General features: G+C 34.0%; 1 protein-coding gene across 5 annotated transcripts in view; it reads right to left on the reverse strand.

The window, feature by feature from the left end:
* Positions 1–408: 408 nt before the first annotated feature.
* Positions 409–16,168, reverse strand: part of FNBP1L (formin binding protein 1 like) — a 127,324-nt gene continuing 111,564 nt past the window's right edge. For 2 of the 5 annotated variants that reach the window (XM_023641616.2, XM_070268716.1), the window contains exons 11-16: positions 14,932–14,946; positions 12,233–12,342; positions 8,122–8,254; positions 7,628–7,722; positions 5,559–5,707; positions 3,823–4,136 (exon numbers count right to left, since the gene is read on the reverse strand). In XM_023641616.2, the coding sequence (XP_023497384.1) occupies positions 3,958–4,136; positions 5,559–5,707; positions 7,628–7,722; positions 8,122–8,254; positions 12,233–12,342; positions 14,932–14,946 (681 nt within the window). In that variant the 3' untranslated portion in view covers positions 3,823–3,957. Of the gene's footprint in view, positions 2,685–3,822; positions 4,137–5,558; positions 5,708–7,627; positions 7,723–8,121; positions 8,255–12,232; positions 12,343–14,931; positions 14,947–16,168 lie in introns of those variants that run through there. The other 3 variants (XM_070268715.1, XM_023641614.2, XM_023641613.2) reach the window with 3 other exon arrangements.

Here is a 16,168-nt window from a genome sequence, read left to right on the forward strand (position 1 = left end):
CTCTCTGACTGATTAGGAATTCAAGCAGAAGCACAGGAAACGCTGACCAATGTGTGGCTAGATCAAGCTATGTAGTACAGGGACAGTTCTTATGGGTGCAGAGGATAAGATAATGTAAAAACAAAGTCTGTGCAGGACAGCTAATGTGGAACAAAGACAAAAAATTCAAATTATTACATTCTACTTAAATTCACTCTAAAGAAATAGTTAATTTTTTTCCCTAGGACAGCTTGAGAGAAACTAAGACTAGAATAAAATTTCCAAAACTGCTTTGCAAAAAAGGTGCCAACACACATGCTTCCACTTATGGAACATGTCACCTACTTTCTATTATCTGGAAGTTAGCACATTCAAGAACAAAATCATTACATCTCTTTAGTTTACATAGCAATAACAGATAACACACTATTCATCTTAACTGACCGTGAAAAGATTGTTTTATTCCATGAAAATATTCTCAACAGAGAACACTATCTTGAACAAAGCATTTACCATTAAGAAATCAACATGTGCACAAAGAGAGTAAAAATTATTGAAAAATTAAAGATTTCTTTTGGACAATTCACACGTTCAAATTTAAGAATGATTTAAAGTGTGCAGGTTCAAATGTCTTTCCTATTGTAATAACCCATATACAGGTTGCACTATTCCACGTGAAGGAACTTGCCTCCTAGGGAAACAAATCCTGCTTTTAGAAAAACAAACAGTAGCTTGAAAAGAACAGTTAGTCCTTACAAGAAAGCCTTAAACTTTGCCCTCTGTGGCTGTTAGCCAAAAAAACACAAGCACTTCAGGCTTTTTACAGAAGACAAACACAGCCAGATCACATATCCTCCTCATTGCTAACCTTTAAAATAAGAATAGCACTAGATTTTAAAACTACTTTATGTAGTCTGTCAGTATTGAATAATGTCACATTATATAAATAACCCTGTAATGAGATTCAAAATCTAAACTTTATATTTTACTAGCCTCAAAGGTAACACACAATATGCCAGCTGTGTAACAGGGGTGTACTTGATCTTATGAAGGCATTAACTTTCACACAATTGTCATTCAGCTTTAGTATAACTGGTAGTACGATTCAAATAACACTGGGAAAAAATTGTTAAAGCAGTCACACAGCTTCTAGAATATTGCTTAAAATCCAATAATACACAGACCATTTCACGTTCTCTTTCTTCCCTCAAAACAGTAAAGAACCAAATTAATGAAGCTTCCGTGGTACAAATATCCCCCCAACCCTCGCCCATCCCCCTATTAAACACCACTAAGAAATTAGTTAAGATACAAGTCATTAACAGAACCACAGATTCGAGGCAGGACAACAGGAGCAATAGGGGCACTAACGACAATTATATTTACAAGTATAAACATACAGGAATTTCCATTTTACAAGTAAAAGTGCACATAGATCATTACAAAGTTTCACTAAATTTTATCTGGTTCAAACCAAAGCATCACTTGGAAACAGACTATCATTGTAATAATCAAATGAGAACACAGTAACCCCAAATTAAAAGACAATGAGGAGAGCAGTCCATAAAACTTCTCATAAAAACACTGCGTAAAGTAAAATGGACTCGGACATGTCTTTAGCTTGATGCAAAAATTTGAAGATGCACCATCAAATGTGGTAGAGCTCTAAAAGCCACCTACCGAGGCTGTATCAGCAGCTGCAGCAGCACTGCCGAGTTGAAGGAGGTCGCACTGAGCTGACACATAAAGCCCTTTGTGGGATACTGTAGTGGTAGTGTTGGCAATCAACAGATTTAGGCACTCTAGTTTAAGGCAGCATTTGAATGGAAGCAGCTGACTTCTGACAACAGTCCTTTGTCTTGAGGTGGTGAGTATCTTCTGTGTTTATTATGCCAGGATTTCAGTGCTGACTATAGATTCTTCCCAGACTGAGGTGCTGAAGACGTATCACATTTCAAAGAGTTCTTTCAATGGGGCTATAGGTTAGAGCAGAGATGTTTTCTTTTTCTTATCATAAATACTTCAGGTTCACAAACTACTTCTTCATAATGTCAAAACTGGAATGTTTTGCAGTGGGGAAGTTATAGCAGCATACACAAATACTAGGATGGAAACATTAGTGCTGGAGATGCCTGACAAAGTGATTTGCGCTACAAATGTAAAACAAAACAAAGACTTCGACAAGAACAAGGGATTATAAAGACATGCCTGAAAAATCTAGCCCGATCACTCTAGACATGCAACAGGATGTTAAGCAAGCACAGAGGTGGCACAGGCAGACACTGACAAATGGCAAGGATTCTAACAGACAACAAGTCTAAAAGCCAATTAAAACAGAGCTGGGGTGGAGACAGTCCTGTTGGGACAGCCAAAGGCAAGACAAATTTAATGACAGCTCTGTATTTTTCCTGATTTGGACATCAGTAAAATAAATGGAAAAAAGGTTAGCCATTGTTGGCTTTATCTTCACGTGAATAATTGTGAACGAGGAATTTAAGGACTAGTACTACAATGATTTTTAAAAACAATGTATGGAAATGCTGATGAAGTTAGTAAAAAATAATCATGTCTGCATGCACTCATGCAACTTGCTTCTCTCACTCTCTCTTTGAGCCTGACAAACTCTAATACCCTCCCCCCAAAAGCAGCTGCATGTAACCTCCTTCAACATCTTGCCCATTTCCTCAGAAACCCTCTTCAGGAACCTGCAGTCCAGGAGGAAAAAGAAAAGAACAATTACTGAAGACCTTTGGTAAGACCAAAAGGGGTGTTCAGTTTAAAGCGTCCGTCCCAAATGTCTCTAAAATCATTTTATAGTCAGTTATTGAAAACACCAAAAAAATCTGGAACACGAACAAAATTAAGGACCAGTCCCATAGTTGCTTCCTCACTTTACTTTCCCACACAACTAGCACTGCACAATCCTTGACTGTACAGTGTTACCAACAAACGCTTGTTGAAATTAATTGGAAAAAAAATCTATCTTAGTAACTGATGATTCAGCATTAAAATGAGGAAATGCCCTAAATGGTGGCACAGATATCTTCCTCCAACCCAGTTAGTCAAAAATGTTGTTTTTCTTTTCAAAGCAAAATTTCCTCGTACTTCCCCTCCATTCAAGATTTCCTCTTAGTTTATTTAGAATTTACTTTCCTATGTATAACTGCTAAATGCTAAATAATCACTGAAGTTATACTTCCCAAGAAATTTTCAAGATGAAAAATATAAGCATTAAATTAATTTGGAAAGAAGCTTTTTTTTGCACATTATTTACGAGGACTAAGCCTGAAAATATTTTCAGGTCTCAAAAGAAAGCCATTTTATTCACCTAAGAGCCAGACCAGGTTGATTTACTTTGCAGGTCTCTTGATTGGACTACTACTAAAATAGATTATGTGCTAGGTGCTTGTTTTCTTCCTTTAGGAAACCAAAGTTAAGAATAGGTAGGAAAATGAAAATGATTACATTCTTATTTTATCCAATTAGCCAACTATTACTTTTCTTCCTGAAAACTGCAGCTAAATTCAAACTCCTAGAGCAAACCATTCTTTTGGGAGTCAGCTTTCTATAGCATTTCAGAGCAGTTTTACTTATTTGAACTCACTACAGTCACTGTGCTTTCTGCAGCCAAGTGTAGGAGGGTGGGGAGTTTTCTATCTACGGATTCCTGCTCAATAGATCAAATTCTATGATTTATAAGGCAAAGAAACACAACTCCTTCACACAGACTTAAGCAGGACATAAAGCAAAAGGCATCAAGTAAGCTTCACAGCAACATCACTCAAATGGTAAAGCATCACGAGAACCGTTTCTTGTGGTAATAATCACATCTCTAAGATCGGGCCTACACTCAGCTCACATAGTGAACAAGAAATCTTGGATGCCCTTTAAGTTTTCTTATGTTTTCCCACCTATTCAATGTGTTTTCGTCCTGTTACTGTTCCTATGTCACACATGTAACAAAGCTGCCTGGTTAGTTTAGATGTAAGTTACTGCACCTTTACTGTTTTTCTCTAGAGTAACATCTATGTATGATGTGGGAACGTAGCCTTCTTCACCGTTCTGTCTCCGAGCTCTTGTCCATCCATCCCCTTTGTCCTCTTCGATAATGTATAGAACTTCGCCTTCTTTCATTGCCAGAGTACCTTCATTATGTCCTAGATCAGAGTTTTCATAGCAGAAGCATAATTTAAGCACAGTGATAATTTCAAATCAAAGTAACAAATACAACACGAAACTCCACTAGATTTCAATGTACCTAGTACTATTAGCCCCCTGACTCTCATTAGCAACAACATTTCTATGATGCCTTGTAGTTTACCCAACACTTTCATATGTATTATCTCATTTGAACTGTACAATAACCCTGTGAGGCTGGCATTAATATTACCCCTATGTAACAGATGAAGTATCTGAGTCACAACGACATATGATTTGACAGGGTACTCTAACTCCCATTTCACTACTCCAACTCCTTTGCTAAATTTAAGTGGTGTTGCTATCTAGAAAATTCATAAAGCATGCATTAGGAAAATAGTAACAAGACAATGAGATGGTGGGAAGAAAAAAGGCAAGAATATAGTCTGAAGAAAGCAGAGAGAAAAATACAGGTTCAACTCTGGTGATGGTAGAAGCAGCATGATCATAGACACAAAGCACAAACTTCCTTCAAAACCTCATCAGCCTCAGGGCTCTCTTCCAAATTCCCAACAACTCCCAACCTGCCTAGCAGTAACAATTTTCTCAAATGAATTTTCATTTAACATAAGCAAACTCCTTCCCTACTCTCTAGATTACCTTATAGCAAGATCTCATTTAATATTATTTTATCAGAATGAGGAGTAACTAAAGACTTTACTCAATTTTAAAACCAAAACAATGGATACCCATGTACCATTTTACAACTTATTTGTAAAGGTGTTTCTGTGCTCCTCTGTAAGTCGAGGAAAAGGATTTTTCACAGTCCAAGAGAGGGAGGGGTAACCAAAAATCTGCAGGAGAGTGCCACAGTGCCTCCCTCCCCTCACAAGGTCTGGTCTCCAACTATCACAGGGGAAAGGATAGCATAGTGAGAAGCTATCACATTCTCTCTTTCTCTCACCTGAAAATGTGGCCTACGGAGTCAGGATCTGGTGGTGGCATTCAACTATGCCACTTGCCTTGTACCTGTCTCTCTATGTTAGTAAGTTACAAGGAAGAGCATAAAGTGACATCTACCAGCCTTCTACTTCCTGGGTTGGGCTACACGTTCAAGCTGCTTCAACTATGATGAGTACATGTACCATCAGTAAGATCTCTGGGGGAAATTCTGGCCAAAGTACCAACCAAAGTTTATTATTAAATAATAATCTGTATTAGGATGCTGATAATATAAGTCATTTTCTTTCAACTTCATGTATGGAAGGAAATCTCTATATTTGTAATACAGTTAAAATGAAAGTATTCATACTAATAAACTGGGATTATAATTTTCTGAGAATGTATTATTTAGCTGAGAACACTAAAATGCATGATGCCTCAAAGTATGCAGACTGTAAGGAAGCAACTTTATCAAATACAATATATTAAGAAAATCATACCATCGAAAGGGTAGATAGCTTTGCAATGTCCAATAGCAGGCAAGGGATCATCATCTTCAAATTCATCATCAAACTCACTGTGGTGACCATGCTGTTGCGGTGGTCCACGGACTTCTTGGTTTGCATCATCAGTGTAACTTCCCTCAGGACTATAAAACATAGAATTATCTCTGATCAAGTATCACAAACATGGAAACTTTTTATGTTATCTACAAGTTGATGTCCTCAAGATCAATTCAGAGAATCTAATATCAACGTCACAGTTCCAAATTAAGCCTTTACTTTCTTAAACATTGACTATATATATAAATTCCTTCTAACATAATATGCTTCTTTGTTGAATTTCCTGAAATTAAAAAATTAAAAGATCACAATGTTCTAGGCACACAGCATGTATTTAGTAAATACATCTTGCTATCACTGGGTCCAGAGATAAAATAGAAAAACATCGTGGACACGTGTCTTTCCTTATCCAGGATTCATCACCCCCTCTTTTGGCAAGAGAACCCTAAATTCCTTAGGGAACCCACCCAGACCCATGTTCAGTTCACAGGCTTCAGGTGGAGCTGTTCTGTCCTGGCTCCAGAGGGCCCATCTTAGCACAGCACTTGAATGGCCAGAGTGAATAGGTCATGAGTAGGCCTGTAAATAAGAGATGCAAAGACTTTTGCTCAGGACTGTTTTAAAAGAAGCTCTCTTCCCTTTCCTGGACTTGAACCTGGAGAGAGATGAGCCTAGAGCCTTGGAAGATCACCCTATGGAGCCTTAAAATGAAGCCAACACAGTGGAAGGCAGAACTCTGAGGTGGAGAGAAACCGAGTCCTGAGGATATCATTTGAGCTCCTAGATCAGCCAATAAAATCCCTTTTTAGTGTAAGTCAGCAGGGTAGGGTACTCACTCTGTTACTGAAAACCAAAAGACTTCTAGGAAAGTTAATTTCCAATTAATCATGTTAACAGGGAAGTTAGTAACTTAGAAAATCCAAAAGAATAGGCAATCCAAAGGCATATTTTTCTTAAATTTTTTTTTTTAAATCAAAGAGAGAAAATGTTAATAATTTTGTTAAATGATTAAATGACTGGATAAGATTTTAATAATGGAAAAATCTACATGATTAGATTTAGCAGTACTTTCAGTATGCCTGGAAGCCATGTTCTTAAATAACACAAATCAGAGATTAGATTATTTTAATCTAGGTTTTACCTAATAACAAAAACCAGTATATTTTGGGTATCTCTTGATATAGTGAAGATATGTACTCTTTCAAAAGGTGAGGATAGAGAGGAAGAGAGGAGGAGAGGGGGAGAAGGAGGAAATAACATTTATCAAGCACATACTATTACTAGGTATTTTACCCTAGGTGCTTTACATGCATTATTTCATTTAGTACTAATAACCCTGTATGATTGGTATTTTAATCTCTATTTTATATTTTAGGAAAATGAGACTTACGGAGCACTAAAAATGAACTTGCTCAAATTACACTGTAATTAAGTAGTAAACCAAGATTTGATACTAGATTTCTCAAATTCTTCTCTGAAGTAAATCCTAATTTGTTGGATTTCATTATTAAAAAAAAATGAAGACATATTACACATAGGTGGGAAATGTCAGAAATGGTATGAAAACATAAAAACTTAGCAAACTGTCTGTTGGAAGCTCTGCTCCAAACTAACAATACACTTTTTTTTTCTTCATGAAACTTTGAGCAATTTGACAGTTAAATTTTTCCTTGGTTCATAAGCTACCCAACTCCATCTAAACCTTAAGGGAATCTTCCCAAGTCTGAGAAGCCTGTACCTCCAGACTGGGGCTCTGAATTTTCTACGCTCCTACCTCTGTTTTTGGATGCATGACAAACCAGAACTGAGCAGCAAAATGAAATTTCATACTCACCTGTAGCTAGTGTAAAGAAACAGAAAATTATTTAGGTTCCAAAGACTGATGTTACTAAAAGCCAAACTTGTTAAATAAAAAAAGAAGAAAAAGAATGATATGAAGTTTAGGACAAAAGGGTGAGAAAAGTTTGGGGGAAAAGAAGAAATACAAATAAAATGCAAAAAATGACCTTTCTCGTCCCTGGGTTACAAGATGATTTATGTCACTGCTATGTCTTCTGTCTCCTCTCCCACCTGTTTTGCCTTCAACTTCAGAGAGCCAAGCCTTCAGAAAAAAAATAAGTAAAACTGAGCTCAAAATATTTTTAAAAGCTCATAAGATATTTTACATTTAAAATGTGCTTTGAGTTTTTATGATTACGTAATTCTTACAGACAGGAAACCTTTATTCCAATTTGGTCAATAATCAACTTTACAGCTAATAAAAAAATAGTATAAATAGTATAATAGCCTAAGTTTAGTTTTATATAAACTTTTACATTAAAAAAATACTTCAATGAGAGATTCATTCTAAAGATTATATACCATGATGATACCTTACTTTTAGCTTATAAACCCTATAATTAAATAAATATTTGAAGATAATTCTAGCAAAAACCAATCTATCATAATGAAGTTCACAAAAATGAATTTATCTTAGACAACTGCTAAATAACAAATCTACCTCATTCTTGTGGATTTCCATTCGCAGGCGGTCAATGTTATTCATGGTTTCTGCTAACTTAGGCTGCAAACTCCCTGGATCCCCCATCTGTGGATTTTTCTCATACACATCTTTCATTTTGTTGAGTGCTTCTCTGAAAATGAAAAGGAAGCCACAGAATTAAATATTCACTTCATATGTTCCCAGATAAAAGAGTTTCACTTGATTTCGGGGACTCACATGCAGTTAAAAAGAGTCATATCTCTTTAAGTTTAGTCAAACATTACGTGATTAAAGATAATCTGTATAAAGCTAATAATGTACATAGAGTTAGTAATTTATGGAGACAGTTTTAAAACAAACAGAATTTAAAAAAAAAAGCATTTCATTTCTTATTTCTTGCTTCCTAAATGAAGAGATTACATATATATCTATGTCTATATCCGTATATATACATAGGTTTAATCAAAGGCTGGAAGGATATTCCTCAGTATTCTTAAACTCATCATGTCCCAAATCAAACTCATTATATTCACACCCAGAAACACTATTCCACCTGTGTTTCTTATCTTAGTTCACAGCAGCAGCATCCTCCCACTCATCTATGCTAGAAATAGGAATGCCATCTTTAACTTGCCCTTCTCCCTCTAATTTCAGTTATTCATCTCCTCTTCACTTTTCACTTATCACATCACAAAAGGTTATGCCTCAAATCAGCTCTCCTTGACTCTCTCTAACATCTGACATTATTGACTAACACTCTTTAATACTCTTTTCCTTCTTGATCTCCCGAAGGCTGCATTTTCTTTTCCCTTCTCACCTCTACTGTATCATAATCTCTCTCACTGGCTCCTTCTCTTCTTCTGTTCATTCTTTAAATGTGTATTACATAAAATGACAAAGGTTTCTTCTCACCTCATCCTACATTCTTCCTTTTTGAGGATGATCTCATTACGTTTTAGAAATATAATTGACTTATTGTTTTAATATCACCTATCTTCAGATGATTCCCAAATATGTATCTCCAGTCCTCTTTCTCGCCTAAGTTCTGGATTTAATTTCCAAACCCAAGTGGATACTACTTCCATATGAATTTTTCACATATTTCAAAAATCAACATAAACAAGACCATTCATTATCTTTGCCCCAAATTTATTTTTTCTTACTGTTTCAATTAAGTCTTTATTCTCCTGAGCTGCAAGCCTATTGTTTTTTTAATGCCTCCATTATTTTCTTCTTGGACATCCAATCAGGCGAAAAGTCTGACCTACTTTGCCTTTGAAATGACTCATATCTATTCCTCCTTTCTATCCCAAAGCATGTCTTCTTAATTTAGACCTTCAGCATCTCTCATCTGGATTATTATAAAGTCCCCTAACTGGTCTCCCTGCTGCCAATGTCTTTCCTATACAATCCATTCTTCATACTACTTTCAATGATCTTTCTGTAGAATACAGAGGTGATAATATCACCTCCTCTTTCAACAACTTTTGATGACTCTCCAATATCTACAGAATTCCACAAGAAAGTATTCAAGACTTTGCATAATTCATCCTACACCTTTTCATTATCATCTTCTGCTACTACACTCCACACAATTTCTAACCAATCTCCCTGGCCTAGAGCCAATTCCAGGCAATGGCAAGAACATTCACATTTCTCTGCCTTTATTCTTATTTTTCCCTCTTCCCTGAATGCTCCTACTCTCCCCTTATTGTCTAACTTCTTGTCTAACCGACAAACCTTATTTTTCTATCAAGGTCTAATTTCAACGCTCTGGGGACAAACTAGCTAGTGTCTGGATGTCAACTCTGACATTTATCAGCTATCTAATTGTAGATAAATCATGATTTATTTGATACTTAGTTTCTTCATCTATATAATGTGAACAACAACCTCAGAGGGCTATTTTGAGGAATTCAATGACATACACTCCATGTAAAATGCCTAGGCTTGGTACCTAGGACATAATAATCCCTCAATAAACATTAGTTTCCTACATCATCCTCCTCTCTCTTCTCCCAACATCTCCCCAGTCAGGTTTTTCTTAATTATCCCAGTAAGAATTCATTATATTCTCCTCTACGTTCCCCTAGAACTTTATTTATACCTCTATTAGCAGCTATGGTAATCCAGCTTGTATAGAAATTAAATTGTTTGAGTCATATCTTCCCCAATTAGAATGTGAACTTCTTAGGATCAGGGACTACATTTTATTTATTTTTATACCTTCTATAATCCTGATAGTTATTACATATGATAAGCCCTAAATATTACATTAAATGTTATAATTTTCCAGAGACTATTTACATGTATCTCTAATAAGAAATATTTTAACATTTAAAATTATATCATATGGATGTAACATACAGTAAGGTGACTATAGATAATAATACTGTATTGTATACAGTCACACGTTGCTTAACAGGGATATTTTCTGAGAAATGCGTCATTAGGTGATTCTGTCATTGTGTGAACATCATAGAGCGTACTTACACAAACCTAGATGGTATAGCCTATTACACACCTAGGCTATACAGTACTTATGGGACCACTGTTGTATACACAGTCTGCTATTGACTGAAACATCGTTATGCAGCACTTGACTGTATTTGAAAGTTGCTAAAACAGTCAATCTTAAAAGTTCTCATCATGAGAAAATAAAATTTTTTTTGTAACTACGTATGGTGACAGACGTTAACTAGACTTATTGTGATCATTTCACAATATATACAACTATCGAACCATTATGTTGTACACCTAAAACTAACATAAATGTTAATTATACCTCAATTAAAAAAATCTTTTATACTGGTACAGTTGATTCTCATTATTTGCAGATTCTAATTTGTGAATTGCCTACTTCCTAAAATTTATTTGTAACCCCAAAATGAACACTCAAGGCACTTGCATAGTCATGAGCCACGCAAAGAGTGGTGAAAAATTTGACTCATCTAATGCACGTGCACATTCTCAGCTGAGGTCAAACAAGAAGATGGTCTAACTTCTTGTTTCTACTCTGACACTCTGAACAAGTGTCCTCTTTGTGTTCTATTTAATGCCACATTTTTTACATTTTGTTGCTCTTTGTTGGTGATTTTTCTATTTAAAATAGCCTCTACGCATAACACTTAAGAGCTATCTAGCTCCTAAGTACAAGAAGGCTTTGATGTACCTTATGGAGAAAATACATACGTTAGAAAAGCTTTGTTCAGGCATGAGTTACAGTGCTGTTGGCCCTGAGTTCAAAGTTAATGAATCAACTATACACTAAATAATGTGTCCTTAAACAGAAACACACATAAAACAAGGTTATGTATTGATCAGTTGATAAAAATGTGACCAGAGGTTAACTGGCGTGTAACCCTGTACTTCTCATTTCAGTATTCACTAATTCAGTGTTCACGGTGACTTCATAGAGCACAACTGCCACAAATAATGAGAATCAACTGTAATACAAGATTTCATTTATGATTAAGCACCCCATCACACCTGATGTACAATTCTTAACATAAAAACTTCACTCATGCTAGAGTTTACTCTCCAATTTTAGCTTCAGTGTAAAAGCAAACAGTAAGTCACCAATCCATTGTAATAACCCTTTATTTATCGTAACTCTATATTCATTAAAACACAACTGAACTAAAGGAAACTTTTTATAAAATTTTTTAAAAAATCAAAGTTATGAGTGAATGAGTCAGAAGCTGTAAGTAGTCAAGCACTGTTTGCCAACATATTTTGCTGCAAAAAAATATAGTTTCAGGTTTCTACTGAACTCAATTTATATACCAGAGCAAAACGAAAATAGCAAAGTATATAAGGTGGTTAGCGTTAGTGAAACTACTTTTGATAATGAATCATCAAGGTATTTTGCAAATTTATGGATGGTATAAATATATACATTAGATCCAATAAGTAATCTGCAACCTAAGAAACTCTCCAACGTTTCATTTTTACCTGTGACACAGCAACCATAAAATTTTCCAAAATTTAGGATTGTACTTTTCCCTCAAAAGATATTTCAATTAGGACGTATAATTTTTAAACCTTCTATACATCACATTTAAACACGTCATTCAAAGTAGACCCTGAAAGGAAGAACTATGGTAGAGAAGACTTAATGGAAAAATACTTTTGGTCTGATTCTTTTTGAAGTTCTCTGTTAAGTTCATCAATGCGCTGCTGTAGTTTTTTACGTCTTTGTTCTGGTGGCAGATGACTGAAATCTTCTAGCGCTGGGCCCTGAAAAGAGAATCTAAATCATTACAAAAGACATTTTCAGGAAATTTTATTTTTTCAAATATACTTGCTACAAAATAAAAAATATATATCAATTTCAAGTTTAATTTCAAATTAGCCCCAAACAATCCCTTTTAAGAAAAAGATATCTACATGGATATGTGCACATATTAGTTAAAACAATTGTATTATAGAAAGAGTTCAAATTCCAGTCAGTTTATAAAATCACAAAATAGAATAGGTAAAAATATCACCAGATACAGACAACTAGTAATGACTGGTATCACATTATTTTCAAGTCTTGGCAGAGTTAAAAAAAATACATATGAACCTTCTTACAGCAACAACAACAAAATGGAAACATGTAACATTTCTCATCTATACAAATTACTATTTTATATATATCACCACATTCCCAAATCAAACACACTGCCATGGTAGTGAGAATATTACAAATATTCAGACTGAAAATATGAAAAGTTCATATAATTGAGTTAAGTAAGCAACTTACCTCATAAAGACAATCTAATTAATGAAATATATTTTAATGCTGCATATAGTCTTTGAATGATTATATTTATTACACCATTCTTTAGAACCAAAACATATGTAATCATTAAAAAACAAAAGACAGAACTATCCACTGAGTGAAATATAAGTAGAAATTATATTCCAGTAAGGAGCCTATTTTCAATTATCCTTTTGTACAACCAAATAACATTACCTCAGTTGTTCCTGAAAAAAACAAATAATCCAAAGAAAGACATAATCCTTCTTTAGGAAGACTGCTTGATGCTTGAAAATTTTTTAATGCTTTGATATTCAAGAAACTTTATTATTTAAGAAAAAGTGCTAGTATTTAGATGTAAATTTCTGATTCAAATGTCTTTTCTCCTTTTAAATGTTAATCATGTCACTGTTACTTTAGTTATCTTATTAGAGATTACATAACAGAGCCAATATTAGGAACTATTGATTCCATTTAATATAAACCCATATTTACACGTAAGTTTTTTAATATACTCCATAAATTGATGGCATCTATCATTTTCACTTTTTTAAAAAAAGGGTGATTTTAAGAACACACAAGTTCAATTTTTAAAGTGTTGCTGAAATGAACTCCCAAAATACATACATCCTTGCTCTTTAGGCCACTTATGCCTATAACATATCCTAAATTGCTTTATTTCACCATCTATAAGAATGCTTCCCTTACTTTTAAAAAAGAGAAAACTCACTTTTAGGATGAGCCATGATCAAATATAACATTTAATTACTAACAGAATCTCTAGAATTTTTCCCAAGTGGCCTGCACATTACGAACATTTGACAAGCCTTCCTAAAAAGAGTAGAGCATCTTGTCTAACTGGCTTTTGGTTTTTAATCTACCAGTCACCAGAAATAAGAATCTGCTATCAACCAATTCTAAACTAAATGAATGGCAAAATTTCCTAAACAAGATGTGTTTAAATTTAGTGGTTAATTATCAATATAAGTTATCAGTTTTAATCTAATTTGGGGTATACGTTTTGAAAACTACCATATCTGTGCTAAAGATAAAACTTTCTAATTTATATATTTAAAAATATTTCTTCAAATTTTGCAAAACTATTTAATAAAGTGAAGAAACATATCTCAATGTGGTTTATTTGGTAGTAGTATAATAAACTCACAACTACCTATACGTAAATCTGCCAGATTTCCACTTATCCCTGATCAAACGTTGTTCTTAAATTTATTAACAGTAGATATCTACACACTTGCATTTTTAAGATCCCATTTTGACCTTATAACCTATTCTTTTACAGAATATGAGAACTAAACTCACTCTATTTCCTATGGATATAAAGAAGACCTCTCAGGCATTTAACAACCTCTCCTACTACAAGAGAATTCACAAAAGGTCAAACTGCAAGAGTCTTTTTGAAAAAGAGTGGTCTATTTTCTGAAAATGAGAAACTATGTAAGCACCCAATAATTTGGGGGTTAGGCCTTCACAATGTAGTTACATTAATTTGTTTGAAATAAATGTATAAAGGAACATCACTCACACACACACACACACACACACATATACACACAATATTTAGGTTATTTGTGCTTTTATTTCCATTCAATAGTATAGAAGAAGAAGCACTGATTCTATAATAAAAGCAGTAGGGAAATTTTCTTGCTTTTTGGAAAATCTAATGATTCTTACGATAAACCACAAATCAAGTTTATATGATCTTTTTAAAGGGTATTAAGAAAAATCACGAAAGATAATTTTTAATTTTCCTTCTGTAAAAACATGAACTTTTGTTCTACTATGTAACTGTTAATGTTTAACTATAATTTTATTCTCTGTAACATAAGGACTCCACCCAATAACATTTAAGAACTTAATGGGTTGATTACAGATTAACCACATTATTTTCCAATTTTACGACATCAAGTGGCACTGGCATATGTTGGACTATGGATTAAGTTATAAAAAGAAAAGACAAGGTGAAAATGTAGGGATGTACCTTACCACTTGTTTTGACTTAAACAAAACAATGTTTTGAGATTACTTAATGTTGGCACACATATAGATCAGCACATAAGGCTTACCATCTTCACCGACCACTGAATAGTTCAATGGAAAACAGAAAGAAATGGTAAATTATTCACATGAAACTATAATACAGAAGATGCAATAACCTATATATATATATATTTTACAATATTAAAATAAATCATGTACATTTCACAATCCAAACAATTATGCCAGAAAAACAATTTTAAGCACATTTTTTGGAAAGTAAATTACTTGCAAAAAAACCAAAACAAAACACTGATGATAATGGGCAGATATTTTCTAGGTGCAACTAAAACTCAAAAGTAAATAGCGATCATTGTATCTTTTTCATGTATTTTCCTCTTTAAGATAGAACTTTTACATAAGTGGATTTCACTTATATAGGTCTTCATTCCCAAAATACTAATATTTGAAAAGTTAAATACAAAAGATCTAATATTAACCATTTTAAAAGAAATCTTAGATGAAGTATTAAAAAATGGAATGTTCTTCCCAATGTGTTAAACAAGACAATGTTATTTGAATTTTTATAGTTCAAAATACTGTTTTAAACATAAATGTAAAATGGGTAGGTAAGGGTAAGATTTCTACTTTAGTTTTCAGGTACAGACACATTAAAAACACATTATTATCAAAATAATAAATAAACGAGTCACCCAGGTTCAAGTCTCCCATCCATATTTCCTAAGAGACACAAATATGTGGGTTGAATTTTGCTTTGAAGATATAGCTTCTATTTTTCAGTTTTTATTCTAAAATCCATATGCTCAAGAAGCAACACTAAAAATATAACTTTGATTTTTAGAAAATTGGTTAAAATTTATTCTTTCTGAAAATATGAAATGACATAGCCAGAGTGCTCTCATACAGTAAATATACTGCATATGTATATATATCCCACGTTCCATGGGTTAGAAGGGCTCTGCCACGGGCATTGCATCTATCTAGCATCCCAACTAAACACACATGCACGCACAAGTGCACACACACACATGCATGTGCACACACACACACACACACACCCAGTGACCCAGAATATACAGTAGAGGTTTACAAAGCTAATCTTCACATTCACTGTATTTGGTTTGCAGCTTCTAAAATTTTTATTTTTCCAAGTTTTCTAACTCATGATATTTTAGAGAAGATGGAGGGATAGCAGACAGAATTTCACATAAAAAACATGAATTTTAATAAACAGCTGACAAAAATATCTACCCTTTATCTCTGATGAATTGGCCATATATATTAATGGTTACGATGATAAGCAAA

This window comes from Equus caballus, chromosome 5 (assembly GCF_041296265.1).
Source record: "Equus caballus isolate H_3958 breed thoroughbred chromosome 5, TB-T2T, whole genome shotgun sequence".
NCBI classification, from domain to species: Eukaryota; Metazoa; Chordata; class Mammalia; order Perissodactyla; family Equidae; genus Equus; species Equus caballus.